This window comes from Triplophysa dalaica, chromosome 12 (assembly GCF_015846415.1).
Source record: "Triplophysa dalaica isolate WHDGS20190420 chromosome 12, ASM1584641v1, whole genome shotgun sequence".
Taxonomy (NCBI): Eukaryota; Metazoa; Chordata; class Actinopteri; order Cypriniformes; family Nemacheilidae; genus Triplophysa; species Triplophysa dalaica.
In genome coordinates, this window is record NC_079553.1 from 13,357,735 (window position 1) to 13,385,450 (window position 27,716).

The window sequence follows — 27,716 nt, forward strand, 5'->3', positions numbered from 1 at the left end:
ACAAATGTATCATAGTTTCATTATAGTAACAGTTTAACCATGATATTTGAAGTTAAAATATGGTAATACAAATTGTAATAAATCCAACAAAACATAGTTGCTATATCCTGTCCATAAAACGGTGCTCATATATATTTTTTTTGCAGAGCAGCCAATAAGCAGGCAAAATGATCATACAGGTTGAAATTGATGAAATTCAAACCATACCCAACCCTTTTAACAGAAAATATGCAGAAACATACTACTTCTAAAATGTATTGTTTATTAAATGGTCTTGTTGAAAGACAGTATGTGGACAGATTTAGAATACAGTTATATAAAAAAGATGAAACAACCAATACACGTACTTTATGATCAAACCTCTTGGTCTGTACAGTATAAAACTTGACAATTTAACAATAAAAAATAAGTGCCACGGATTTCTACAAAATCATTATGTAAAAAAAGTCAATTACTTAATAACCCTTAAGTTATGGTTTAAGAATTGCAAGTATTTCTATTGCTATAGGGGCAAGTAACTGGATTTTAGGCAAATTAAATCTATTTCTCAAATAAATCAGCAACATAGCAGCATGTGAAAATTAGTTTGTCCCTCATTACATTGCTACATGCTTACAGTATGTCCAGTTATTTATTCACTTTTGCACATTTTTTTTTTTTTTACGATTTAATTTCTTAAACCCCAAAATACAACTTTTGGTGGATTCAAGTCAGTCACTTCGAATGTTGCCATGACTACAAATTAACTTTATTATTTTTAATCGGTCACACCAGTTTCTCCCGTTGCCCATGCTGTTAGTGGTCATTGGTTACTATTTTTCTCATTTCTAAATGAGAACAAATAAGCAATATTTTCATGAACAAATGCGTGCATTTAAAAAACGTTTGATATTTGTGTTTTGTACCATCTGATAAAAAAACACAATCAATAAGTTTAAACACACATCCTTTTTGGAGAAAAGGCACAGGGTTTCCAATCTGAGATTGCCTTCATTTATCCCACTTTTCTCTTAATAAAGATATTAAAACCTCAAACATAGCAACTCGATGATGAAAAAAAGAGTGCAAGACAGAACAAGCTCACACAAACTGAGCTGCCTTATGAATAAATACATTTACAAATAAACATAAATAAACGTTTAAATGAATAAATAAAGATTCCAAGTGTTGGCATATTAGAACTGTTATTATCATGGTGTCTGTAATCCTTTTTTTCGACCGTTAGTCAAAGATGCCTAGTGTCACTCAACAGCACCATCAAAGCGCTTCATCTCCGGTTTTCAGCAAAACTTTGAGATCTACAGTAGTAAGTCAGTAGACAGTCAGCAGCGTACACACACATTTTCTTTTGAATCAAGCCGACTTAGACTCTGTACATTTTCTTCTTTTATCCTGTACTGTATATTACATCACTTCCTGCATTACAACAGTGTGAGAATTATGGAAAATGCTTACACTGACTGTATCTGATTAAGTGCTTTCATTTATAATTCAAATCCCATCACTGCAAGTGCAAAAAGTCCCACTGGGATGGAAAAAAGATTGCCTTTGTAAAATACAGTAACACAAATGGTAACATCCTCTGTTACGTGCAACTCATAATTTTGTGAGAGATCAGACAGTAAACATGTTATATTGTTGCTACGTTTTCTTTTCAGAGCTAAAAAAAGGGCCCATCATTCATGTCTTACTGGCTGTCAACACTCAATGTCCTGTAGCAATTTGAGAGACAACACAGTCATGTACCTGGCGTTTTTTGTATGTAATCTATTCAATGATATAAAAAATATTAAAATGATAGATTGTACCACCAGGTTGACCTTGCATTGATGTCTCATTAAAATTATTGCCTTCTGGTCATACTTGGACCAGATTTTGGGATTGCAGCAAAGTCAATGACTATAGCTCCCTTTCAGATTTCCTTAAAGCTTCAATCTGTAACCTTTTCAGTGCAAAAATGAAAAAAAACAAATTCTGTCAAAGTACATAAAACCAAAAGAGTCTCTTTACCTTACCCTAACTAACAAAGGTAATCTTATAGTAATGATGTATACGTTGAGCTGTCAGGTTGGATATCACGGGAAATGTCAGACCTTAACACATGTAATTATGTGTAAAATAAAATCACAATTTTGTTTCAAACAGAGATGGCGATATAGAGGCAAAAGTTACAGATTGCAGGGAATAGCTCACCCAAGAAATATTTTAGAATTTTTCATCATTTACTCTGCCCCATGTCATTGCAAACCAGTATGAGTTTATTTCTTCTTTAGAAAGCAAAAGAAGATATTTTGTAAAATGTTGTTAAACGTTTGGCCCCCGTTGACTTCTATTGTAAGGACACAAAACCATTTCTCAAAATATCTTCTTTTGTGTTCTGCAGTAGAAAGAGTCATATACAGGTTTTGAATGACATGGTAGTGAATAAATGATGATAGAATTTTCATTCCCCTTATCCTATTAAACCAGCAGAATTTACACACGCTTCACCTTAAACTCAGGTATTCTCAATAACAATTGTTCAATCCAATCATATCTCAAGTCCAACATCTTGAGTTTAAAGTTCTCTAAGGTTCTTTACTTATACTATTTTAGTAATTACGTTAAGACAAAACCTTCACCCGTCCAATGACTCAAATCTCTCTGCCTTTTGTACTTGGTTTTCTGCATCAGATTTGTAAAGGGCTTTGCTGTACCAGACATGAAGGCTTCAATGTGATCGGTGGGGTCTGAACACGCCCCTGCAAAGCACTTGCAGTCCCCGATGTGACTGGCTTGAATGGACTGCCAGCTGGCTCTGAGAAAGGTGTCGTGGAGGAGATGGAACTGTCCTGCGTGGCTGGTCTGTTCCTGCTGGTGAGGAGGACGTAGTTGCTCCCTCTCTCTTTAGCTCCACCTTTATGAGAAGGTCCGGACTTTGGGGGGGAGAAGATGGGAGCGACATGCACCCATGTCAAATTGGAACTGGACAACTGGAGGATCTTGTGCTTTGATGTTTCACCTTGTCTCCTTTCAGATTGGTTTGTCTGTGAGGAAGGGGGAGGAGTCCCCGAAGAGCCCTCCCCTCCCTCAACATATGCCCAATGATGTTGCTCTTCACAGCCTTTGATATTCAACCGCTTACAAACCACGGAAGGTGAGGAGGACAGTGTGTCTGTGTCCGACCAGCTCAGCCTTCGCTTCTGCGAATTAAATAGAACATTTCGCATCAATGCATGTAACATCACAATTCAGCTGCAGGGTTCATGTAGCTCAACTGGTAGGTCATGGGTTCACAAGGAATAGACAAATCGATAGCATTTTTATACAGAAAGCACTTGTGGTAAGAGCATCTGTTATATGTGTATAAAAATGTACATGCCAATGCAAAAGGTGCAAATTGAGCCTTAAAACAAGGGACTAGTGAAAAGTTTAGTTTCGATTTGTTACACAGAATAAATGAACTAATGTTATATGTAATGGAATAAACAGACCCATTATCCAGGCCATACAGAACACATACATGACACAAAAGTGATGGGAAACAGTGTTCTAGCTCCATAAGATGGATGCCTCTGGTGCATCTAGACGTACCTTGACTGGAATATGTAGCTGGTCTTTGTGCTTGTGTGGGGGTGTAGTATTGCTGCTTTGGATGGAAATGTCCCGAGGTGAAAGGTCAGCAGGGTTTGGTGTCGATGAAACTTGAGGATTCACTTGAGGAAACCAAACCTTTAACATCACCTCTAACTGCAGTAAAGTTGGCAAGTACTTCTCTCTGTGAAAAAACATGAGGAGAGTAAACCGGACTGCACTCAATAAGCAGTATCACAATAAAAAAATGTTCTAACATGCAGAGTCAAATACAATTGCAGATCAAATAAAGTACAAAACAAACTTAAATAAAATACAATTACTGAATTTAAAAATGTATGCTAAAATGTTATGTATATGACAATTGACAGTGGCCTCAAAAAGTACTAAAATTGTTTAATTAGATAAACACTTAAATTAGCGAGTTTTATAAAAATTGAGCAAAAGCACATATTTAATCAAAAACATGACAACAAAAAGCTTATGTTGATGGCAGTAAAAAAGATATACTGTTTAAGATGAAACCAAAAATGATTTGATTGATTATTAAATGTAACACCATGAACTTCACCTCTGGTTACTCTTCAAGGACACCTGTGTGAACTTGACTTGACTTCCTATATTGACTTAAATAACCTTTAGATAAAAACTGTCTATCATCATTCCTTTGAGTATTTTTTGTTATCTAATGTAATAACACTCATGCTTAAATATCCAAATGTCTTTTTCGGCACACTTCATACCCGGTTTACATTCATGTTAATCCTGAGCGATTTCTCCAAACCACCAAAGCAACTATGAGCACTCAAGTTAAATTGAAACCTGTTTTCTTCTCTTATTCAGTGTCCATTAATTCAGAGGACTGTGCTTCTCCCATTGGATTATTTCTAATTAAAAGTAACACCATTACAATTACCCTTAAGACACTTGAAAGCATGTGATAATGAAAGAGACGTAAAAAACTCTGCAAACGTTTTTTCTGCTTTTGTTAAACTAATAAATAAGTCTTTTTCGAGCCATTTCTTATATTTAGGTTAGAAAATGAGAGCGACATGCACCCATATAATCCTCAACTCCGACCAGCGGGTGACCTTGTGTTCTGGTTTTTGCCCTCTCTCTCAACCTGTGTGTTAGGTGCAAGGAGATAATTTGGGCTTTTTAAACATTGTGCTTATAGGAGGTATACATTGGGATCAGAAGAGAAATACTACGTGACCCTGGACCACAACACCAGTCATAAGATTCACAAGTTTTACATTGATGTATGATTTGTTAGGGTAGGATCTAATTAGTTAAAATAATAAATTGTGCATTATACAATTGTTAATAGATTATTACAAAGAAGATTTTTTTCATTACAGTAATAAAAGTTATATTTAAAAAATCTTAGTGGTCCTAAAAATACGCCTTATTTTCCTCAAGCAAAATAACATTTGTGACCTGAACATGTTCCAGACAGGTTTTATGATGAGATTCAGCTTTAAAAAATAAACGAAGATTTAAATTCAATTGCAAACAAAACGAACAATCTAAGATGCACACACTCAACCTTCTTGCTCAACCGGATAACAGAGAGAGTTTTCTATGTACATTTTCTTACCCAATATGTGGTTTCTGCAGGACTCCTACAATCCTTTGAATTCTGTCCATTGCGACACTCTGTTGAAAACTGCTCAGGCCTGCCAATCGAAAGCAGCAAAAATGCAGATAAGAATCTCAGTTCTTCATGAGAAGTGGTACATTCATCAGATTAAATCCCTTCCTGCAAGCTCGGCTTCTCATGTAGAAAAATGGCCAACAACAGAAATCCATTCCAACTAGAATGTAACTTAAACACTCAAAATTGTTGTGTTGCGTTCAAATGAAACATTTAATGCACACAGCTTGCTATTGTCTCACCTTTGTCAAATCGTCCTTTCTTCAGTCCATTGAGAAGCTCCAGCAGAGGTCTGACAAACCCCTGTAGCTCAAAGCACTGAAAAAAGAGAAAGCCATGTTGCTTTGTGTCAACTAAATACAGTTGTCACTCCACTGATGAGTGTGTAAATCAATTCTGTACACAGTTTGGATGTTAAGACAAATTCTACAAGTGATGAGAATAACATGATAGTAAAAACACAAATACTGAGGAATGCGGTCTCACTCGTTCTCACATTTTGATACTGTTCCCCCATTTCCAAAGACATTTCTCATGCGGGTCCTGCGATTTCAGGGTGAGTATTATATTTTGGTTTAGACATAACACGCTGTTCTCTAATATGCTGTTAAAAGCAGATGGTGACAAAAAAACATACTGCATCTGTCATCTCAAGTCTCTAAAATACTTCTAAATGATTTAAACGGTTGGCAGCCACATTTATTGAGATGCCAAAATATCGTTGTTACAGCAAGGAGGTCTACATATGCACAAAGTTGAAGTTTCTTGTTTGAAGGTAAGCTTAAAGGGATAAAGTACTTCCCTAAAAAAAGATAATTCTTTTATCATTTACTCCCCCTCATTTTGTTTCAAACCTCTACGACTTTCTTCAGCAGAACACAAAAGAAGATATTTTGAAGACTGTTGGTAACCAAGCAGCTCTGGCCTCCATTGACTTCCATTGTATTGGACAAAAAAACACAGAGACGTTTCTCAAAAGATCTTCTTTTGTGCTCCACGGAAAAAAAGAGTCATATACAGGTTTTTAACATGAGGGTGAATAAATGATGTCAGGCTTCTTAGTGTTGGGTGTATTTACCATTTAAAACACTACGTGTACATTGCACCAAACTGTTTAAATCGCTCTTCTCTGAGGGGTTAAGTCATTACGTTTTTGGTAAGTTTTTGTAAGCAGTTTTTACTAGAAATTGCATCGGCGTACAAATTCCTACCTTCCGTGCAAATAGCATATCTCCTTCCGTTCTCTCTTTGGCTTTCCCTTCTTCAGACCTCTTAGGGTCACTGGATTCACTGAACCCGTCACACGCCCACTGAGATCCAGATAGCGTAGCCTCTCCATCCACACTGTAAACACTTCTGTTAGAGAGAATGGACTGAGCCGAACGGGTTTCGCGTGACTCGTCCTCCAACTGGAAGACGTCTGGATCATCATTACTGAACAGTATGCCGTCATTGGAGCTCAAGAAATCCTGTGAGGGCTGAGAGGAGGTTCTTCCTGGGGACTGCATGACTGCCAATGGAGAGAGGAGACGGAAAGAAAGAATGAATGGTAAAATGTCAGTCAGTAAGTGTAGAATACAAAGACAAATGGGGCAGACATGATTGAAAACAACTCCTAGAGCAGTTAAAACTGAAATTGATTGAGAAAATGGTAAAAAAATGACAGGGTAACAAAATTATTTTTAAAAAGGCAAAAGACATTGAAATTGGTGAGATTTGTTCAAATCCTTCAATGTTGCATTTTTTCTAATCTAATACATCTGATATAGTACTAAAACTAATCTTGAATATCTTTTAGTATTTGGTAGATTCCCCTTTTGCTTTAATAACATCATGCACCTGCATTAACTTCATGTGGAGGAAATAGGAGCTGTCCTAACATCATTGATTGACAATTCAAGTTTTCTTGTAATGTAATTAATGTTGTAACATTGTATACTTTTTATTCCAGGTGTTGTGCCCATTTTTTAATCTAGACAATTAGTCTAGATAACAGTTAATCTAAACTATCACTGATTTTCAAAACCTTGCAGAATGTCTAGTTAATTTTATCCTTATAGTTTAGTCTCAGCCATCATGGAGAACACGGGCTCTGTCTGGAGACAAGTGTGCATGTGTAAGTGCGTGCACGTCTTTGCAAGTAAGTGAATGTGTGTCGTCTGGTGCAGGAAAATAGGGGGAGGGGTGCAGCGAGATGCTTTAACACTACTGGTTTAAGGAAGGCACCAGGAGCCTCTGTATTTCTTCATTTTCTCTCCTCTTCTCCCTCTGGCAAACAAACAGTCACACACATGGGCAGGGAACACAACACACCCAAAGACGCATACACACACCCTCACTTTCTCAGTCTCCCTCAATGTTCCTTGCCCCTCCCCCAGCCTTATAGACCCATAGTGCATTTATATCTACTCCTGAGTTTCTCTGTCTACCGTCTCTCTCTCTTTCTCTCTCTCTCCCTGAACATATATACACAATGAACTAAAGTAACCGTAAATGTCACATGAGACTAGTGGTATGAGTGTTTGTCTATCTCAGTGAGTGTAAGAGTACTGAATGATACATTATACACACACATGCTTATCTAATCTATATAATCTGTATTTCTACATAAATATAGATAATTAATGTGAATGCTTTCTCTTGAAATTCCTCTGCATTATGCTAAACTTATGTTTGAATCTTAGTAATTTTACATGTAGGCTACTATGCTATTACCACTGAACTGCTGGTTGTGTGCAGGTGCAGGTATGTTCCTGGAAGGTTATTAGATTTAAGGTGGTGTTTTATTGTGTGTGTGTGTGTGTGTGTGTGTGCGTGTCAGATAAAGAGATACAAAAATATGAGGAAGCACAAGAAGCAGATAAAGATAAAAAGAAAATAGCCACATATCCAGGATATGGTGCCTTCTAGACCATACATTACAAAAAATCACAACCACATCAAATCCAATATATATTAAACACACACACAAGCTCAATAATAACAAGCACAACATATAGATTCTTTAAAAACGTCACAAATTCTTAAATGAAACACAAGATACACTTTCATAGTGAAAAACTAGCTAAACAAGACAATAACAGATTAACAAGAAATCTCCAATAACAAAACCATTGACGTAACATCCCAAAACGAGCAATGCAAATAGCAAAGACAATTCCATCAACATCACAGTGTAATGGCATGCAAACAATAAACGTCTTAAAATTCAGTCTCACCTTTAAGGCGCCTTTAAAAGCAACACAAACCCTTCCCGACGGTCCTGTCTACACTATCCCACAGATCTGCTACCCTCCCCGAGTTCACTTACACGCTCTCACTCTCTCTCTATCTCTCTCTCTCTCTTTCTTTTCCTCTCTCTCCCTCTCCCCAGCGTCAACATGTGCACGGACACACGTGCCCAATTTAGTGCCATCCACGCACAGTCTCTCGTTGGCCGAGTATGGCAGATAGTAGCGATCTTATTGGCAGACTATCTAGCCAGTAATTGCGATGCTCTTCTGCGATTGGACAGCTAGTAGCTCGTAGCGCCACCCACGCATGTCGTATGCATGTTTGCATAGGGTCAACGGTGCAGAAGTGTAAACACGCGCCGGGCGAAAAGAGTACGTACTGTGTTTGTGCCTGTGTGTAATGTATGGCGTTCACGCATCACACTTACGAGTAAGATCATAACACAAGACAATCATAAAATCATAAGACCCCATTCGTACTATCACGTGGTAAGCGCTACGCTGCTGTTGTTGTCAATTGGACGGTGATGGGCAAGACCCTATGTTACCTCACCGGACACACGTGGATCTGTGTATTTTATCAATTGAACGATAGAGCTCTGTTTTAGGATTTGCACTTTTCGTGTCATTTGCTACATATAAAGTGCATTCAATTTATAAACTCTAATAAACTAGTTGTATCACATTCTTGTTAATATTAAATTGGAATGGTAACAATTATTTATGATCACATCCATTAAATAATAAAAAGGGACTGTTTACCCTAAATTAAACATTTTGTCATAATTTATTTACCCTCCCCCATGCCATTTAAAACCTCCATTTCTTCGATGGAAACACGAAAGAAGATATTTTGAGAAATGTCTCAGTGGTTTTGTGCCAATAAATGCTAAACAGTTACTTCATGTTACATTATAATGTGTACACAATAGCATAGTGTTTAAACCTTTATTTCAGATTCTTAAAAAAAAGTGAAGTGTAATATTCAATGCATACATTACATAATATATTTAGAAATCATTTCTTACGTGCATATAATGCATAGTGATGTCATTAATAATAGTCGATCAGACTGTCCACAAACTTCTCATCGGGGAAGAAAAGCTGTAAACTGTGAGCACATTTAGTGCTGGACTCATGGGTGTATGAGTAGCATCAGTTAACTTTTACATGTATGCGCACACACGCGTTTTACTTAATTGAAGGCCCTTCTCGCCTATTGTTTTTTCCTAACAGAAGATCAATCATTATTACTATACTAAAATCTAACTTTCTAAAGAGGTTGGTTCCAACCACACTCAAACACAGCTGCCAGCAACTTACAAGTAAAAACTGGTTTCAGCAGGTTCATGTGTTGAGGTCGCATGTATACTGTAGGCTCGGGAGCACACCTGCTCTATTTTAATACACACAAAAATCAGAATGACTATGATGTCAGTTCCCTCACAAAAAGTGGAAAAAAATGTCTGCAAGCAATGGGCTAATTTAATGTCGGAGCTTTTCTCTTGTTCTTATCATTCCCTTAGACTTGTGTTCGGGGCTGAAGAACGTGCACATTGACGTCGACAGCACCCTGAGATTTGTGAATGAAATACTTAGCCACGCCTCACATCTGAATGTATCCAATAGAAGTGTCTACATTGTTTCTGGCACGCCTTATTCCCCAGTGATCGACCAATGGAGCGCGGTTCTTGGGACTGGAGCATTGCGTAAGATTGTTCAGCGGTTTCACGTTTAAACGGATCATTACGCCGTGTTTTGATAGATGGAAGGTGCAAGAATACGTGACTAAAACGTTAAATGGCGGGTTTCCCCTTGACGAGTCGTTACATTTTGAGTGATGTAAAACCTTTTACATTGTGTCGTGTTGTGATGAAAAAACACGCATGACAGAAAATTTGACAAGGATGTTCTGCATTGCATCAGTATTACAGAGGATCAGACAATTATAATGATTTGCAAATAAAATGCAGGAACAAACTACCTAAACGTATTGCTAAGGCTAAGGGTTAAAATAATAAAAAGGCAAAACGTTGTTCTATGTTTGTTTTAACCAACACCTCAATTATTCGCCTTTTTCACTTATTTATTAATCTACAACCACCAGTATACCACAATTGTTGCGTTCGTAAGCTGGTTGAAGAATGGTGTTTTACTGCATCCCAGCGGTTTAATAAAAAACTGCAAGCCTGCTTTTCATGAAATCTTACCGGTCATTTAAAACAATCTTATACTGTAGATGTACTGTAAAATTCTGTAAAGTGGGGAGAGTTTCAAAAGAATGTCATAAATAAATTTTATTCATGAAATAACTTCTATTAACTAAATCAAACCAATGGCCTGTTTGGTGTTAAAATTATGTGTTTAAAGCAGCTTTTGTCCTAGGTGTCTATAGCTTTGCAGATAGTTTTAAAATGACATTCATTTACAAAAAAATATTAGTAGAAGTAAAAAAGATATGTTAATAGTTATTAAAAATCCATAGCATTTCTGAGTGGGTCTGAATAATCTTTATTTATTGTTTTTTGCCAGAAAACACATAATTCTCTATTCATATTTTCTACAACTACATTATGCAAGCAAGATTCTTTTTCACGCTCTTTAATCTCCATATCACACCAATACCTCTTCAATCAGACTTTCCCTGCCCCCACTTAACTATTTGTGTCATACACATTTTTCAATGGGCAACCCTTCATGATTTGCTCGGTCACTTGTTCTTTTCTCACTTGTTCTCTCTCTTTCTTTCTCCCTCTCTCTGGTCCAACCAATCTGCTTTTTGTTTGCCATGTGATGGGGTCTCTCCTCCACCATTCAACTCACAGGGCCCACTCATCCACATAATGAAAAAGACCAAGTGTTCAGTCTACTTGTAGGATATTTCCATTTTGTGGACAGTTCTGCAGTAACACCGTCAAGGGTATCTGAGTATCTCTTATCTTGCAGTGTATCAGTGGGTCTATTCCAGTTTTCCCACCGTGTGTGTGCTGTGGAGAGGTGGGTGACAGCATGGACCGGGATTGGAAAAGAGTGGCTGTTTTTCTTTTGTTCGCGAATTGTGTCAACTGCTCAGGAACCGGTAAGACTGATAATCTTTTGCAGCATTAGTGCAGGCCTTTTGCAACTACAGTTCTCTATGGAGATCAAAGCAGTTGAAAAGATGTGAACAAACTAAAACTTTACAAAATGATGTGAACAGTTAATGTTGATATTTGCTGCCTTAAGAACTTATCAAGAATGATGCCATGTAGATGATTTGTCTTCATATTTAGTTCAACTTGGCCATGCTAAGGTTGTAGGTTTAATTCCCAAGGAACATATGAATAAAAATAAAATGCAACCATCATGTAAGATGCTTTGGACAAATTGCATGCCTGTCTTTTTGAGATAAAATGTTATGTTTAAATGTTTTCTTGAATTCTACTTTAGCCAGAAGCTCTGAAAGTCACTTGTATCTTCCCATTTATTTTTAGCCAAAGAATGGACATACGCAGTTAATGTTTTCTTTTCTGGCCCTGTTTCAAGTGATTTCCTCATCGTTTTATTTGCATGTCCATTTGGGTTATACTGCTGTGATGGAATTTTCATAGATACCTGACTAACTGATATGAACTATTACATAATCGTTACTTATTTATGATTTGTTTTGTAGTTGCGTCTGTATCCCTTTTTAAAAAACTTTGAAATTCACATTCAAATTAACCAAACTAAGCTCAGATCTTTCTTTAACTGTCTCTTTGTTTATATCTCTGTTCAAACTGTGTTACTTCCAGTTCATCTCTTCCATCTTTCATTGCACATACTCTGAGAACAAATAGAAAGAAAGAGAGAGAGAGAGAGAGAGAGAGAGAGAGAGAGAGAGTCAGCCAGTTCAAGAGACTGTGTACAAGTATGGAGCTTCAGAATGAGTATCTGCATTTGATACAGAAGAACAGAATTCTTTGCTTAGGGCATAGACACAGCAATGCATAGTCGTAAGAACACAGACTGACATGCTTCAATGTGTTTATTGTGCAGTGGAGTTTCAGTTCACAATCCTGTAGCATGTGATCACACTCACATTAAGTCTTTAACAAAACAGTTCACACTGTTCAGCCGACAATGAACAATTACGTGAACATGTAGGATAAAAAAGGATCACAGTGCATTTTTCACAGATTTTGTTCTACTTGGGTTTTTTGGGACAAACCATTGACATTATTAGCAGGCTTTGAAAAAGCTAATTTGGCCATTATTGCATTGCAAAGTGCTGTTTAAAGCCTTACATTAATCAGGCCTAATGAGTGTATAGAGCTAAATTCAAGAAATGCAGAGATTCAAGAGGATTCTGGTTGAATATAATTGAGCATTAAAATAAATAATATGCAATTTGCAAGAGGAAAATTTTAGGATTATTTTTCATTGTGAAGTTATTTTCGTTATATTATTTAAATTAAGTATTTATACATCAAGGTCGTTTTTTTACAGAATTTAAACAAAACAGATTGTTCCTCTGTACTAATATAGTAAATATTGTACAAAAAATATTAAAACTAAAAGTAAGAATACATTGGATTATTCATTATACTGTATATAAAACAGTGGGTGTTCTCATATTACTGTTAAAATAAAACAAATGATACAAAGTATGCTTAATATTGTTCGTGCACAAAATAGAATTTATTCTTTTGTCTTTGAGGTGAGATTGCTCTTATGCTTATTTTGAAGCATTATACAGCTGATCTTTGATTTGTATTACATCTTTCACACGTTTCTAGGGTTGTTTTACCATGAATGTGTCCTGTGATCCATTCCATTATTACCAAACAGAGTGTATAGTTTCTCTAGTGAGGGATGCTTTGTTTCAGTGCGTGTTTGGGACAGCATGCGCGGGGCAAACTGGCAGTGGTCCGAAATATGTCTTGTAGTTGTCATAGGGATCACCTTGGCAACGGCAGATCAATAAAAGTGACTCTCCCTCCCCTCCTCACTTTTTGGAGTTGAAAAGGGTTTGAGGGGACATTCTTGATGAATGTTGAGATTGAGTGGGCTCTAATCCCTGTGTACACAAACGTATTACTGCTCTGACCTGAAAAACACAGACTTCTATGAAACGTGTTTGAATATTGATCAGTAATATCCTTGTTTATTCTCTATTGCCAGCAAAAACCACCCAAAGTTTTCTTTAGCTTCCTAGCAGAATTTCCGAGCACTGAATAAACGTGTGTGTAGGCCATGCTTTTGTGCCTCATCATTAATTTCGCATGACTAAACCCTTAGCTAATATGTTAGTATACGGTTAAAGTGATTGTTCACCCTAAAAGGAAACTTCTGTCATCATTTGCTCACCCTCATTTCATTATACCTGTATAAATTACTTTGTTCCGAAAAACACAGAGGAAGATATTTGGAAGAATGTTAGCAACTTTCAATTCTGTGACATCCTTGACTGCCATAGTAGGAAAAATTAAATGGTAGTCAAAGGTGCCACAGAACAGTTTGTGTTACTAAATTCTTCGAAATATCTCACTTTGTGTTCAACATCACCAAAATTCCCCAGCCCCCCTATTATGGTAGTGGATGATGTCAAAGAACTGAAAATGGCTAACATTCTTACAAATGTCTTTCTTTGTGTTAACAGAAAAAAATATTTACATAGGTTTCAAACAACCTGAGGGCGAATAAATGATGACAGTACCATCCCATTAACTTTGACTCTACACACATATTCTTCCTTATTGCTCAAATCTATACTACTCATGCTCTTTATTTGAACAAACTCTTACATTCCCATTTTCTGCTTGTGTCAGGTGCTGTGGGCCAGTCAGACTGGGCTGAGTTCTTTCCTGACTGCGGTGGCTCCAGTCAATCACCTATAAATGTGGACACGTCCCGTACAGTGCATGATCCTACACTACTTCCTGTAGAGCCCCTGGGATATAACCAACCTGGAAATAAGCCCTTCACTCTTTTAAATAATGGTCAAACAGGTAAATCTTACACACATATCAACTTTGTAAAGTATAAACAATCTATTTGTGATTTAAGCACTCTACAGCAGGACCTTCAGAGGGGCTGAAATAATCACTTGACTAACCAAATATACTACAATGTTCACTTACTGTGTAACACACCTACAAGACACCGACACTTGCGGAATAAAATGAAGATATAACACTCAGTTCTCTCTCTTATTCTCAAACAGTTCAGATGACATTGCCACGTTGGATGGGCGTGGCTGGGTTACCATGGCATTACAGCGCTGTACAGCTGCACCTGCACTGGGGTAATGGAGTGGGCGTGGCCACAGGAAGTGAACACACTATTAATGGACGGAGCTCTTCAGCAGAGGTGTGCACTTGTTGATATCAGTGTTACAAGCTGCTAAACGATGTGTAAAGTTTGGCCTCGCCATCTTTTGGAAACCCGTCAGTCAATGAGATAGTAAATCAGAACATGTACAATTTTAGCCAATGAGGCCTTTATTGTTTTAACCATGTTGACCTTGGGCTTCCCTACAGGGAACGTTTTTGCATTTCAGTTGCCATATTTACTACACCTTCATGTAGCTATCAATAGCATACCATAAATTTAGATCCTAAACCTCAAACCATGATAAAAAAGATCCTAACCCAAAGGATCTATAGTCTTTTTACTGGAAGGCGGGGCTTTCCTCAATAGAGCTCCTGACTGCTGCTTTTCCCTCCAATCATATACCTGCTGCGTCTTGTTAATATTTATAGTCTTTGGCCTAGATCTGTCATCGTGATGGGGTACTCACAATAATTCTTTCAGTGATATCTGTCACACAGGACATTGTGAGTGGGGCATTTCTAATAAAATAGCTCATAGCTATTTAAATAGGTATAATATACAGTTATAACAACACAAGTCAGATATTTCTTTACAGCATTAAACAAATCATTACAGCGCTCTCAAATCATTAAAATAATTATCTTTTTCATATAATAAACAAATGAAGCGCATTTTATGGACAAGGCACCAAATTCAAGTACACTCAGTTGTATTAAAAATGTCACATTCATCCTTAGTGTGATTATAGAGAGCCTCTATATTGCAACAAGCTGCTTACATTTCAACAGACACAAATACTCTTACACATTGCAGGTTGAGAAGTTGGTGTGTGTTGCAGCCTTGTGTTTTTTGGCTCTTCCTGTTACTGTTCTGGGACATGGATCAGCCTAGGGTTCTGCCGGTTCTCCACAGGCACTGGAGAACAAAACTACGAAACTTTGAATCATCTGCAGAGGATTATGATACATAATAGAGCAGGGAATGATAAATGTAAAATAATTTATGAGGGAGTCTATGATGTGACAGTTTTTTTAATGTATGTAAAAACGTACACATCAATGCTTTGATGAACAGGGTTAAGATTTTTTAATTAATGCCAAAAAGTTTGAACAAACTGTACCAAACCAAAACTGTCTCTCTCTTTTGTGCCAGCTACATGTTGTACACTACAACACAGAGTTATACTCTGATATGTCGGAGGCGAAGACCCATGAGGATGGCCTGGCTGTGTTAGGCGTACTGATCGAGGCAGGTCCTCTTTTTAAATTCTATTATTTTAACTTTCAAAGATTCTTAAATATACCGTTGAAAGAAAAAGTATGTGAACCCTTTGGGCTTACTTGGATTTCTTCATAAATTGGTCATAAAATGTGTTTTGATCTTCATCTAAGTCACAACAATAGAGAAACACAGTCTGCTTAAACTAATACCGCACAAACATTATACGTTTTCATGTTTTTATTGAACACAACATGTAAACATTCATAGTGCAGGGTGGAAAAAGTATGTGAAACCCTAGGCTAATGACTTCTCCAAGAGCTAATTGGAGCCAGGAGTCAGCCAACCTGTGGTCAAATCAATGTGATGAGATTGGATGTGTTGATTAAAGCTGGCCTGTCCAATAAAAAACACACACCAGTTTTGAGTTTGCTGTTCTGAAGAAGCGTTGTCTGATGTGAACCATGCCTCGCACAAAAGAGCTCTCAGAAGACCTACGATCAAGAATTGTTGACTTACATAAAGCTGGAAAGGGCTACAAAAGTATATCTAAAAGCCTTGATGTCCATGTGTCCACGGTAAGACAGATTGTCTACAAATGGAGAAAGTTCAGCACTGTTGCTACACTCCCTAGGCGTGGTCGTCCTGTAAAGATGACTGCAAGAGCACAGCGCAGAATGCTCAATGAGGTGAAGAAGAATCCTACAGTGTCAGCTAAACACTTACAGAAATCTCTGGCACATGCTTACATTTTTGTTGACAAATCTACAATAAGGAAAACATTAAACAATAAACAAGAATGCACTTCATGGGAGGACACCACGGAGGAAGCCACTGCTGTCCAAAAAAAACATTGCAGCACGTTTGAAGTTTGCAAAAGAGCACCTGGATGTTCCACAGCACTACTGGCAAAACATTCTGTGGACAGATGAAACCAAAATTGAGTTGTTTGGAAAGAACACACAACGCTATGTGTGGAGAACAAAAGGCACACCACACCAACATCAAAACCTCATCCCAACTGTGAAATATGGTGGAGGGGGCATCATGGTTTGGGGCTGCTTTGCTGCCTCAGGACCTGGATGGATTACTGTCATCGATGGAAAAATGAATTCCAAAGTTTATCAAGACATTTTGCAGGAAAACTTAAGACCATCTGTCCGCCAACTGAAGCTTAACAGAGGATGGACGATGCAACAGGACAACGACCCAAAGCATAGAAGTAAATCAACAACAGAATGGCTTCAACAGAAGAAAATACGCCTTCTGGACTGGCCCAGTCAGAGTCCTGACCTCGACCCGATTGAGATGCTGTGGCATGACCTCAAGAGAGCGATTCACACCAGACATCCCAAGAATATTGCTGAACTGAAACACTTTTGTAAAGAGGAATGGTCCAAAATTTCTCCTGACCGTTGTGCAGGTCTGATCTGCAACTATAGGAAACGTTTGGTTGAGGTTATTGCTGCCAAAGGAGGGTCAACCAGTTATTAAACCCAAAGGTTCACATACTTTTTCCACCCTGCACTATGAATGTTTACATGTTGTGTTCAATAAAAACATGAAAACGTATAATGTTTGTGCGGTATTAGTATAAGCAGACTGTGTTTCTCTATTGTTGTGACTTAGATGAAGATCAGAACACATTTTATGACCAATTTATGAAGAAATCCAAGTAAGCCCAAAGGGTTCACATACTTTTTCTTTCAACTGTATTACAACTTATTCTATATCCTTTATTTTGCTTTTAGGCAGGTGAGGAAGTTAATCATGCTTATAGTAGTATTCTAAACTATCTGGGTCGGATCAAATATGCAGGTTTGTGTATATCCATAAACACGTGATTCTTTAACTTTTGTCTGGCAATCTATTTCCAACCAAGATTAAAAAATGTTTTGTGTCTTGACATGCAGGTCAGAAAGTGGCTATCCCTGCATTTGATGTATACAAACTTCTGCCCGACGACCTGAGCCGATATTTCCGTTACAATGGCTCGCTCACCACCCCACCCTGCTTCCAGAGCGTCCTGTGGACACTATTTTATGAGAGGGTTCAAATCTCTCACTCACAGGTACAAGAAAATGAAACGCAAGAAAGAGAAATCACACTGTAGCATTCTTATGTGATTCTCTTCTCTCCTCTTACATCAGCTGATGAAATTAGAGACAGTGCTGTACTCCAGTAAGGCAGATGCGGCCGAGCCCTCAGCGCTACGGGACAACTACAGAGTCACTCAGCCACTTAACAACAGAACTGTCCTGTCCTCTTTCATTCCTGGTAGGAGAGAATGGGAGAATTGGGGCCGGGGGTTGCACGTATCCAAGCTCTTTGTTTATGTGATGGCTGATTAGTTTTTTTGAAATCTCTGTTGAACACAGAGCTTATTGTAATCGTGTTGGTACAAGAGAGGGACAAAGATAGACAGCATTACAAAGCAGTGAAAAAGACCTGCGTTGGTACTTAAAGTGATAGTTCACCCAAAAGTTTGGTTTCTTATGCTTTGTCTTACTCCACAACTCTCTCATTCTTTGTTTTGTTCACCAGTTTCAATTCAGATTTATACAGCAGGTGAGAGATGAAATTATTTTTCAAGATACTTTGATTTGGGTTTTACTCTTCATGAATTCACTTTAACAACCCTCTCCTATTTTAGGGGAAATCGCAGCGATTGTGATCGGATCTCTGTGCGGATGTGTAGGTTTGGTTGTTATCATTCGCTTCATTGTGAAAAGTATTCGGTAAGAACATCTAACAACTCACCCACACATCTCTTCTGCATCGAACTGTTAAAAGCTGCTCAGAGTAGCTTAGTTATGTAATGGTGTACAGTAGGTTTTGTACGTGCTTGCTTGCACAGTTTTCTTCAAAGGTGGCAGGAATGTGTTGCAACCCTGATAAAACTGGTTGACCTGTGTTTAAAGCCACAAATTCTACCCTGCTTTCAACCTTATTCATGCTAAAGAACAACGCAAGAGAGATTGTTTGGGTCAAACAGAACAATAGGGTGGCAGAACATGACACAAAGACAGAAATAAATTGTAGGATTATTTCAATATTCTCAGAAAAAAAGAATTTAGGTTAGATATTTTCTTTGGTTTGGATCAATTTTAGTTTTATTTAATCAAAGATAAAATTGTGTAGTTGCTGATTCTGACTAAATGAATCCTATTCTTTCTTAATAACATAATAATCAGACTGTTGTTTATCTTGTATGTTTGTTTTCATATTTACCATACCATACTTTAATCATGTTTGTTTGTAAACGGTCATATGATTGTTTCTTCTGGTCACACGGTAGCTCAACATCGAGCTGGGATGTCCTGGCGAGTATCCGACCTGCTCCTCAGCCCAGGTTACCTTTTTCAAAGACCTCTGAGTCTTGACATCTATATTCTCTTTGCCTGTTTATTTTGTGGATAGCTGTTAATAAACTCCACCTACACTCTTCATCCTAATATACATCTCAAATAATCAATTTCTATTTTAGTTGTACAGTGTTCTTGTCTGTTAACCACAAATACTTAATGCATGAAATCTTCACCCACGCTCTTAAAAACAAAGGTGCTTCACGATGCCAAGAACAATTTTTAACTAAACAGTTCCATTAGGAACCATTAACATCCAAAGTACCTTTATGTTTTACAAAAGTTGCTTTTTTCAATGAACTTTTTCACGATAAAGTTAGAAAGAGAGATGCATATGAGAATTTTGATTAAATGGTTATTTGGGGAAGCAAAAATGGTTTTATGGCATTGCTTTTGAAGAGTGCATGCATGCATAACTTCACTCTACCTGAACAAAAAATAGATGTAGTCTTGGAACGCTTAAAACAAGTTGTTGTTTATCTGAATGTCTGAAATAAAAATGTCATGTCTATAAATGTGAAATGTAGATTGTGTTATATTGTGCAGCGCGAACCTTTATGCAAGACTGCCACCAAGTGTTTCAAAAAGCAAATTACACTGAAAAAAAATGCACTCGGTTCCTTCAACATACCAAAGCATTCACATTGTGATTGGGGTTTTGCCTTACAGAACAAATGATGTGGCAAAAGAAGTTAAACAGGATGTGGCTTTGAAGACAACCTCTGACCCGGAAAAAACAGAGGAAGTCACCCCTCAACCTGCTTCTTGACCCCAAACATCTTGTGTGTAACTTTACTGTCTTGTGAATGTGCAGTAAGAAACATACATTCTTCTCAGCCCTCCAAATATCTTCTTGTCCCCAAATTGTCATTATTTTTGAACCCAGGCTTTGTTGTCTTTACCCTTCTCTCATTTTGCAACAATGTGGTGATTGATGGCATCTGTGTCTGAAAGGAATTGTGTAGATATTGTTGGACGATATGCATTCTCTTCAGCACTGTTGTTATATATACATTTTGAAAAAGAATTTCACTTGTACATACTATCAATAAATAAATTGGTTGATGGTCATTTATGTTGCGTTTCTGTCATCAGTGGAAATTATTTGGTATATTTAAAACCATTTGGGATTTGAGCTATTATTTGGCTTAAACTTGCAATTTGTGACACATGAATAGAATCACTGGCTGATTTTTAGATAGTACACCTGTTTAACAAACCAGTTGCTCGGAGCATATAATTTTTACAAAATACTATAAATGAGCCTTTGTGTAAATCATGGTAAAGTAATTTATGTAAATATTCTAGAATTACCTTGAAAGAGGTCAAGTGGTTCTTGTACAATGTGAAAGATCAGAAGATTCATTGGAATGCAGCCAGGTGATGCTTCTGTAACAGAGCAAAACAGCAATGAGAAAACATTGAATGGTGGGCATGTACATTCAATCACTCATGTATGCAGCAGATATGACACACTTCTCTCTTCCTTTGATTTGGCCATAAACTGCATCAAATTTTACGTTTTAAGTGATTTTAAGCATGTTAAGTCTCCCCATGGTTTTCAGGTCAAGACTAGAATGACCCATGTTAAGTTTGGGGCAGACTGCACAAGGTGTGCTTAAGATATAACAATTTCATATTTTTTGGCATGCTTTGGCAGGCCACCACAAACCATTATCTTTTTTCAACAAAGAATCAAGATCTTCACCATTTAGCATCACAAAAGACATGAGATTGACCAAATATGATGTTGATCTGATAAAAACTTTGTTAAAGTATACCTGAAAATGGCAAAAACTGCACAAAACAAGTACAGAACTGTTGGGTTTAGTTCATGGCTCCAAGAGGTCAATTTTAGAAGTACCTTGACTTTTATTTCTTTGTGCAACACTTTCTGCAACACTTTCTGCTGCCAGCTTGTGGTGCTATGAGTGAAACATTTTCGCTGAACATATTAACGCACATATGCCCTGCGATGGGTTGGCACCAGTGGTGTAGTCTACGTGATACGCAGGTATACGCCGTATACCCACTAGAAAAGATCAAGAATTTCAGTATACCCACTTAAAAAAGCGCAAGGTTACGTAACAACATCGTTTGTGTCAGAAAAGTACGACGCACTGACTTTTTGACACTATCAGTGTTATCGTAAGCCTGCCCCCGAAGCTACTGGCGCTTCGTGCAGCTGCAGCAGGTGTTACACATAATGAGCCCGACGAGGCTCATGCGATGCTTTACGCGGGGTCCCCACTCCTCGCGTTAGTGTTCCGGGGTCGCAATGCGCACACTGTTCGCCCGTGTATTATACTTTCTGCCTTTAACTCACCCCACTTTTAAAACCACTGGTAAGTCTTTAATAAAACAAGCATATTTGTTATCATTTAAAAAAACTAAGTCATATTGTGACTGTTGGCATATTAAATTGTATCTAACTAGCCAACTTCACAAACATTAGTTTGTGTGTTGAATCAATACATGAGGGAGAAAGGGAGAGATAACTTATACTACGATGTTTATAATTGTTTTAGTTGATAAGAGATGAGAACTCCTTTACAAGCCTTGTGAAAGTCAAGCTAGAGACACTGCCAGCAATCTATAGGTGCAACAGGTGCTTGATAAAACTGCACAAAATTTGTTCATTGTTAATTATTATAGTTAACTTTCAATGTCAATAATAGATGCAACTTACACACATAAAGTGTGTGAAAAATCTAGTTATTAGGGACGAGTATCAGAGTTTGATTTTAACCATTTTTTTCAATATGATTTACTGTAAGTGTCTGACTTGGCCTTAGTGAAACTAAATCAAAATCCAAAGTTTATACTTTCACAAGATATTCTTTACATTATGTAGTTGCCTTGCTTAAAAAAACAATAGAACCCTACCCAAAACACAAGAGATGCAGATGGGAATCAATAGAAAAGGCATAAAATAAAAAATTATAAAGAAATGTGTTTCATAATGGTATTTAAATGGAAACCACTAGAATGTATGTAATTCTATCTTTAGCAGGATGGGTTTATGTAGAAATACTTAATAGCTTTTCCTGTGGATCACTAATGTGCATTGAAAATTGCCAGTTGATAAAACCTGTGCTTTAGTGACTGTATACATAAATAAAACTCTTAACTGACTGGTTTAAAACCAGCAAGTCCCCCCAGCTGTCATTGGCTATTGAAATCTTGCTTGCAATAAATCTTTCTTGGTCACATATAGAGGCATACTCCATCCTTGCATTCGTGAGTGTGGTGGTGCTCATGGGTTGTCGACCTGGGACGGACTAGTAGGCTGGGGGGGAATCAGAGTATACTCACTATACATAAAACTAGACTACACCACTGGTTGGCACTCCATCCAGGGTGTATCCTGCCTTGATGCCCGATGACTCCTGAGATAGGCGCAGGCTCCCCGTGACCCGAGGTAGTTCGGATAAGCGGTAGAAAATGGATGGATGGATTAACGCACATAATGTATACATGCAGCTAAACTCCAAGTGCCCATTTGCCAGCTAACATATAAATATAGAGTAAGTTTAACACTGGCTTTGAATGTTCCATTTAGCTTGTGAATGAGTTAGCTCCATTCGCTATCATATGCTGACTTTATCCTCATATATATATAAGGTACGTGGACGTTGATAATTATTACTTACATCGGCAGCTTTGTTGTGTGAGTTGATCTTGATCCCTCTTAAGGAACAACTTTGAAGCTAATCCTGCTTGTACTGTCCCAGGCTGATAAAGTACTCCAGCTTGAAGTGATTAGCGCAAACAAACAGGTTTACTTATGGTTTTCCCAAATTGTTTTTATAAATCCACTTCTGAGGTTAGGACTCTGTGCAGCGACTACATTGCATGTTGTCCACCAACTTTAGCTATGGCGTTACGTACACCTCTGTCACGTGTGAAAACAACAATGGCGGCAGTGGAATTGTGTAGATTAAGGGGCAGTAATAATATAATAAGAGCCTGCGTCTACGTCACATAAGGAGCGAAATCTGAACAGCTCGATTTCTCACATGCAGAGAAAGACTTACTAAAACAAAATTACTGGGATCATGCTTTTCATGTTTTCTGGGTTGCCAGATACACCGGGGACCCGATAATAGCACTTAAACACAGAAAGAATTTGACTTTCATCCAATGGATCCTTTAAGGTATCCTGGAGAGGCGATACATCTAGATATCACTAGCTGACAACTGGAGTTCCTCTGGGCTCAGTTCTTGCTCCTCTCCTCTTTTCTATACATACCACCTCCCTGGGTCCAATAATTAAGACATGTGTTCTTATACAATTTTTATGCAGATGACACGCAGCTTTATTTCTCTTTTCAGCCAGATGACCCCACTATCTCTGCCAGTGTCTCTGCCTGCCTTCTGGACATTTCTTCTTGGATGAAAGAACATCACCTACAACTCAACCTCTCCAAGACAGAACTCCTGGTTAAACCGGCCGACCAATCAATTGAAGACCATCTTACCATTCAGCTCAATCCTCAACTATAACACCCACCAAGTCTGAGAGCAGCCTGGGGATGATGGTCGACGACCAGCTGAAATCCCCCCCCCCACATGTGCTCTACAATATCAGGAAAATCAGGCTGTTCCTGTCATAGCATGCCTCTCAGCTTCTAGTCAAGCTCTGGTCATATCAAGACTGGACTACTGCAATTCTCTACTGGCCGGTCTTCCAACCAATGCAGTCCTTGCAAATGATCCAGAATGCAGCTGCATGTCTAGTTTTCAATCAGCCTAAAAGAACCCATGTAATGCCCCTTTTCTGATTTCACTTCACTGGCTGCCAGTCAAGTTTAAATCTCTGAGACTGGCCTTCAGAACGATAACAGCAAATTCGCCCATTTACCTGAACTCAGTGGTCCAGGTCTACATCCCCTCTCGTAATCTTCGGTCTGAAAATGAGCGATGCCTGGTTGTTCCATCACAGCAAATCACCAAATCGCTTGCAAAAACCTTTAATCATTTGGTTCCCCTGTGGTGGAATGAACTGCCAGCCTCCACCCGAACTGCAGCATCCTTCACAATTTAAAAAAAACCAGCTCAAAACATTCCTGTTCCACATTTATTTGACTAACCAATAACTGTCTGTCTAAAAAAAATATATATATCGTGGTTCATTCTCTCACTTGCTCACTCCAGCTTTAATCTTCCCAGTAGAATGGCCTTGCAAACCAATGGTACTGTTAAGCGTGTTGACAAAATGTTTATATGCTCTCCCAATCGTAAGTCGCTTTGGATAAAAGCGTCTACCAAATGAAAAAATGTTTAAAGCTTATATCCCCTTAAAGTAAAAACCTTTTAAATGACATATGTAAGAAAGTATGTTGCTATACCTCGGCAGAGAATGTGATAAACAGTTTCTTCTGTCCGGTGGATAAATGCATGGTTGTTGTAACTCTGCAACATTATGTCATGTCTTTCTTGGTCTTGTGGCAGAATCATGGCAGAATTCCTTGTTTTATGTGGAAAGAGACATTTGGACCCTTCTGGTCTTCCATGCACTCTCTGGTCCCATCTCTGTTCCCGCCCTTTCGTCTATTTAGTTTGATTGTTAATTAGTTCATGCCATGCCTGGTCATTGTATTCAGTGTGCCACGTATGTGCTTACCCGTATGTATTCTGTGTACCTGTGTTCCTCACCAGTATGTATTCTGTGTACCTGTGTTCCTCACCAGTATGTATTCTGTGTTCCTCACCCGTATGTATTCTGTGTACCTGTGTTCCTCACCAGTATGTATTCTGTGTACCTGTGTTCCTCACCAGTATGTATTCTGTGTTCCTCAACCGTATGTATTCTGTGTATCTGTGTTTCTCACCTTATGTATTCTTTGTATGAAATATTGGTAGACATTAGCTTGTTATTAAAGGAATAGTTCACATTAAATAATCTTTTAGTTTTTCATTTCTTCATGGAGTTGTTTTTGCATTTATTTATTTCTTACATTGGCAATTTTGTGATTCCATAAGTGTTTATATTTGGTTAAACATTTGCTGTTGTTAAGGATGTGAATACCTGATCTGATCGCCTCACTCATTGACCAGCATGTTGATTTCATCAATAAAAGTCATCATCTTCCTCTTGGAGGTACACGCACGTGGAGATGGTGGTCTAGTGGGTTAAACCACTGAACTGGTCAAAAGGTTGCTGGTTCGAGTCTTTACCACTGGGTCTTTACTCTGGGTCTTTACTCTGGGTCTTTACTCTGGGTCTTTACTCTGGGTCTTTACTCTGGGTCTTTACTCTGGGTCTTTACTCTGGGTCTTTACTCTGGGTCTTTACTCTGGGTCTTTACTCTGGGTCTTTACTCTGGGTCTTTACTCTGGGTCTTTACTCTGGGTCTTTACTCTGGGTCTTTACTCTGGGTCTTTACCACTGGATTAAAGTGATACTTCACCCAAAATATAATATTTGGAAGAAAGCTTATAACCAGACAGATTAAGCCCCCCAATGAATCTCATCGTAGGAAAACATACAATGGTAGTCAAAAGTGCCACAGAACTGTTTGCTGTCCTACATTTTTCAAAATGTCTTTTGCGTACAACAGAATAAAAAAATAAGTCATTTTTCCAACTATGGAAGTCAATGGGTGGGCAAATCTGTCTGGTTATAAGCATTTCTTCCGAATATCTTTCTCTGCGTTCATCAGAACAAAGAAATTTATACAGATTTGGAACAACTCAAAGGTGAGTAAATAATGATAGAATTTTCGTTTTTGGGTGAACCCTCTGTCGTGTTGTTACATTATTGCACCACTAGATGGCACTGAAGCTTCTTGAGTTGTACAGATGTGTATAAGAAGGAGAGAGGAGGAATAAGAAATACTGAGCGTGTGAATGCATGTTATGCTGACCGTTAGTGCTGATTAATAAAGTGAATAAGAAGGATTTACATTTCCAGTTTCTTGTCTACATAAAGACATAACAAAATTCGACGAGGACGTATTTTCTAAAAGATTGTCTGAGGATGGCTTCAGTAAGTGCTCCATTTCCCAATCCATTTTTGCCTTGTCCATGAGCCTGCTTTACCGCTAGTAACATGGCTAAAGATGTTTCAAAACTACATGCTCGTCATCAATGCTACTGGGGATTCTGGGGATTCTTGGCCAGAAGCCAGAAAATGGGATTTACTTCTCCACTGCATTTACATTTACATTTAGTCATCTGGCAGACGCTTTTATCCAAAGCGACTTACAGTGCACTTATTACAGGGACAATACCCCTGGAGCAACATGGAGTAAAGTGTCTTGCTCAAGGACACACTGGTGGTGGCTGCTGGGATCGAACCAGCAACCTTTGATTTACCAGTTCGGTGGTTTAACCCACTAGACCAACATCTCCCCAACTGAAGGTCAGAGATTGTTTTTATACACTGCCCACTACCGGTGACGGCCTGGCTGATGCTATTAAGGCTTTGGAAGGACACTTCGTTCCGAAAAGAAATGTGGTAGTGGAAAGACATGCTTTCAGGAAATGCATACAGAGGATGGTAGTGCAATACATTGCTGCATTGAGAGACTTGGCGACTACTGACAACCTGACGATTTGCTGACAATCTTGACGATATGCTGCGTGATCAGCTTGTCGAAAATATTGTTAACCCTCGCATTCGTGAAAGATTATTGAGGGAATCTAAATTGACACTGGAGACTGCAATTACAATTTATACACAGCTAGAGGCCACTAATGCTAAGGAGGAATCGATGGCTCCCTCGCTCCAGTACAAGCCGTATATGTCACTCCTGCTTCTGGACGACAGCGTCATAAGGCCAAATTCAAAGCACTTACCTCATCAAAACCTTCTGCTTCTACTCCGTCAGCTCGAACATGCTTTCGCTGTGCCTCTGCTGGACATCTTACAAACGCACAGAACTGCCCCGCTGCATCTGCTAAATGTAAGAATTGCAATAAGATGCGACATTTTGCACGAGTCTGCCGTTCTGCTCCTACTCATTCAGTGCATTCAGTTGAATTACCAGAGGTCTGTGTTCTCTATCTGCCTGGAGCAACTGACCGTTGGATGTTTGACGTGACCATGCCACTTCGGTGTCTCTTCAACTTACAGTGGACTCTGGTTCATCAGTGTCCATTCTGCAGAAACATTTGTTTTAGCAGCATTTTCGCACTGTGTCTTTCAAGCTCCTGCTGCCGGACAACTAGGTGCTGTTTTCGCACAAATATGCACTGATGGTCAAGAACTTACTGTTGCTTTCGCGTCCAGAACACTTACGTCAGCTGAACAGAAATACTTCACTGTGGAAAAGGAGGCTCTGGTGTGCGTCTGGGCAGTGGAAAAATGGAGAACATACTTGTGGGGCCGCAGATTTACTTTGCGGATTGACCATCAGGCCTTAACAACAC

General features: G+C 38.4%; 2 protein-coding genes across 5 annotated transcripts; one reads left to right on the forward strand and one right to left on the reverse strand.

Annotated features, from left to right (window-relative positions):
- Nucleotides 1-242: 242 nt before the first annotated feature.
- On the reverse strand, nucleotides 243-27,211 carry LOC130433551 (circadian-associated transcriptional repressor-like). 3 transcript variants are annotated; one of them, XM_056763469.1, is made up of 7 exons: nucleotides 27,144-27,211; nucleotides 20,655-20,729; nucleotides 6,442-6,740; nucleotides 5,473-5,548; nucleotides 5,174-5,252; nucleotides 3,574-3,757; nucleotides 243-3,182 (listed from the first exon to the last, which is right to left on the reverse strand). In XM_056763469.1, exons 2-7 carry the CDS (start codon nucleotides 20,704-20,706, stop codon nucleotides 2,670-2,672), a joined length of 1,203 nt encoding a protein of 400 aa, XP_056619447.1. In that variant the 5' UTR covers nucleotides 20,707-20,729; nucleotides 27,144-27,211; the 3' UTR covers nucleotides 243-2,669. The 3 variants fall into 3 exon arrangements, with proteins under 3 accessions (XP_056619447.1, XP_056619449.1, XP_056619450.1); XM_056763471.1 differs by lacking the exon at nucleotides 27,144-27,211 and adding an exon at nucleotides 21,205-21,317; XM_056763472.1 differs by lacking the exons at nucleotides 20,655-20,729; nucleotides 27,144-27,211 and adding an exon at nucleotides 8,449-8,578.
- ca14 (carbonic anhydrase XIV) lies at nucleotides 11,277-20,343 on the forward strand. Of its 2 annotated transcripts, XM_056763473.1 has the most exons (12): nucleotides 11,277-11,542; nucleotides 11,937-11,954; nucleotides 14,250-14,432; nucleotides 14,648-14,793; nucleotides 15,910-16,009; nucleotides 17,731-17,793; nucleotides 17,889-18,046; nucleotides 18,126-18,252; nucleotides 18,520-18,543; nucleotides 18,629-18,713; nucleotides 19,274-19,327; nucleotides 20,010-20,343. In XM_056763473.1, exons 1-12 carry the CDS (start codon nucleotides 11,473-11,475, stop codon nucleotides 20,107-20,109), a joined length of 1,128 nt encoding a protein of 375 aa, XP_056619451.1. In that variant the 5' UTR covers nucleotides 11,277-11,472; the 3' UTR covers nucleotides 20,110-20,343. The 2 variants fall into 2 exon arrangements, with proteins under 2 accessions (XP_056619451.1, XP_056619452.1); XM_056763474.1 differs by lacking the exon at nucleotides 11,937-11,954 and having other exon boundaries at nucleotides 14,253-14,432.
- Nucleotides 27,212-27,716: the final 505 nt, after the last annotated feature.

Excerpts from the sequence above, each read along its gene's own strand:
- ca14 (XM_056763473.1), top strand. The coding sequence starts at position 11,473 with ATGGACCGGGATTGGAAAAGAGTGGCTGTTTTTCTTTTGTTCGCGAAT. Across the intron at positions 14,433-14,647 it reads TTTAAATAATGGTCAAACAG|TTCAGATGACATTGCCACGT; the intron begins GTAAATCTTACA and ends ATTCTCAAACAG. Across the intron at positions 17,794-17,888 it reads GGGTCGGATCAAATATGCAG|GTCAGAAAGTGGCTATCCCT; the intron begins GTTTGTGTATAT and ends CTTGACATGCAG.
- LOC130433551 (XM_056763469.1), bottom strand. The coding sequence starts at position 20,706 with ATGAATCTTCTGATCTTTCACATTGTACAAGAACCACTTGACCTCTTT. Across the intron at positions 3,758-5,173 it reads CTGCAGAAACCACATATTGG|AGAGAAGTACTTGCCAACTT; the intron begins GTAAGAAAATGT and ends GTTTTTTCACAG. Across the intron at positions 3,183-3,573 it reads AGCTACATATTCCAGTCAAG|AAGCGAAGGCTGAGCTGGTC; the intron begins GTACGTCTAGAT and ends TTTAATTCGCAG.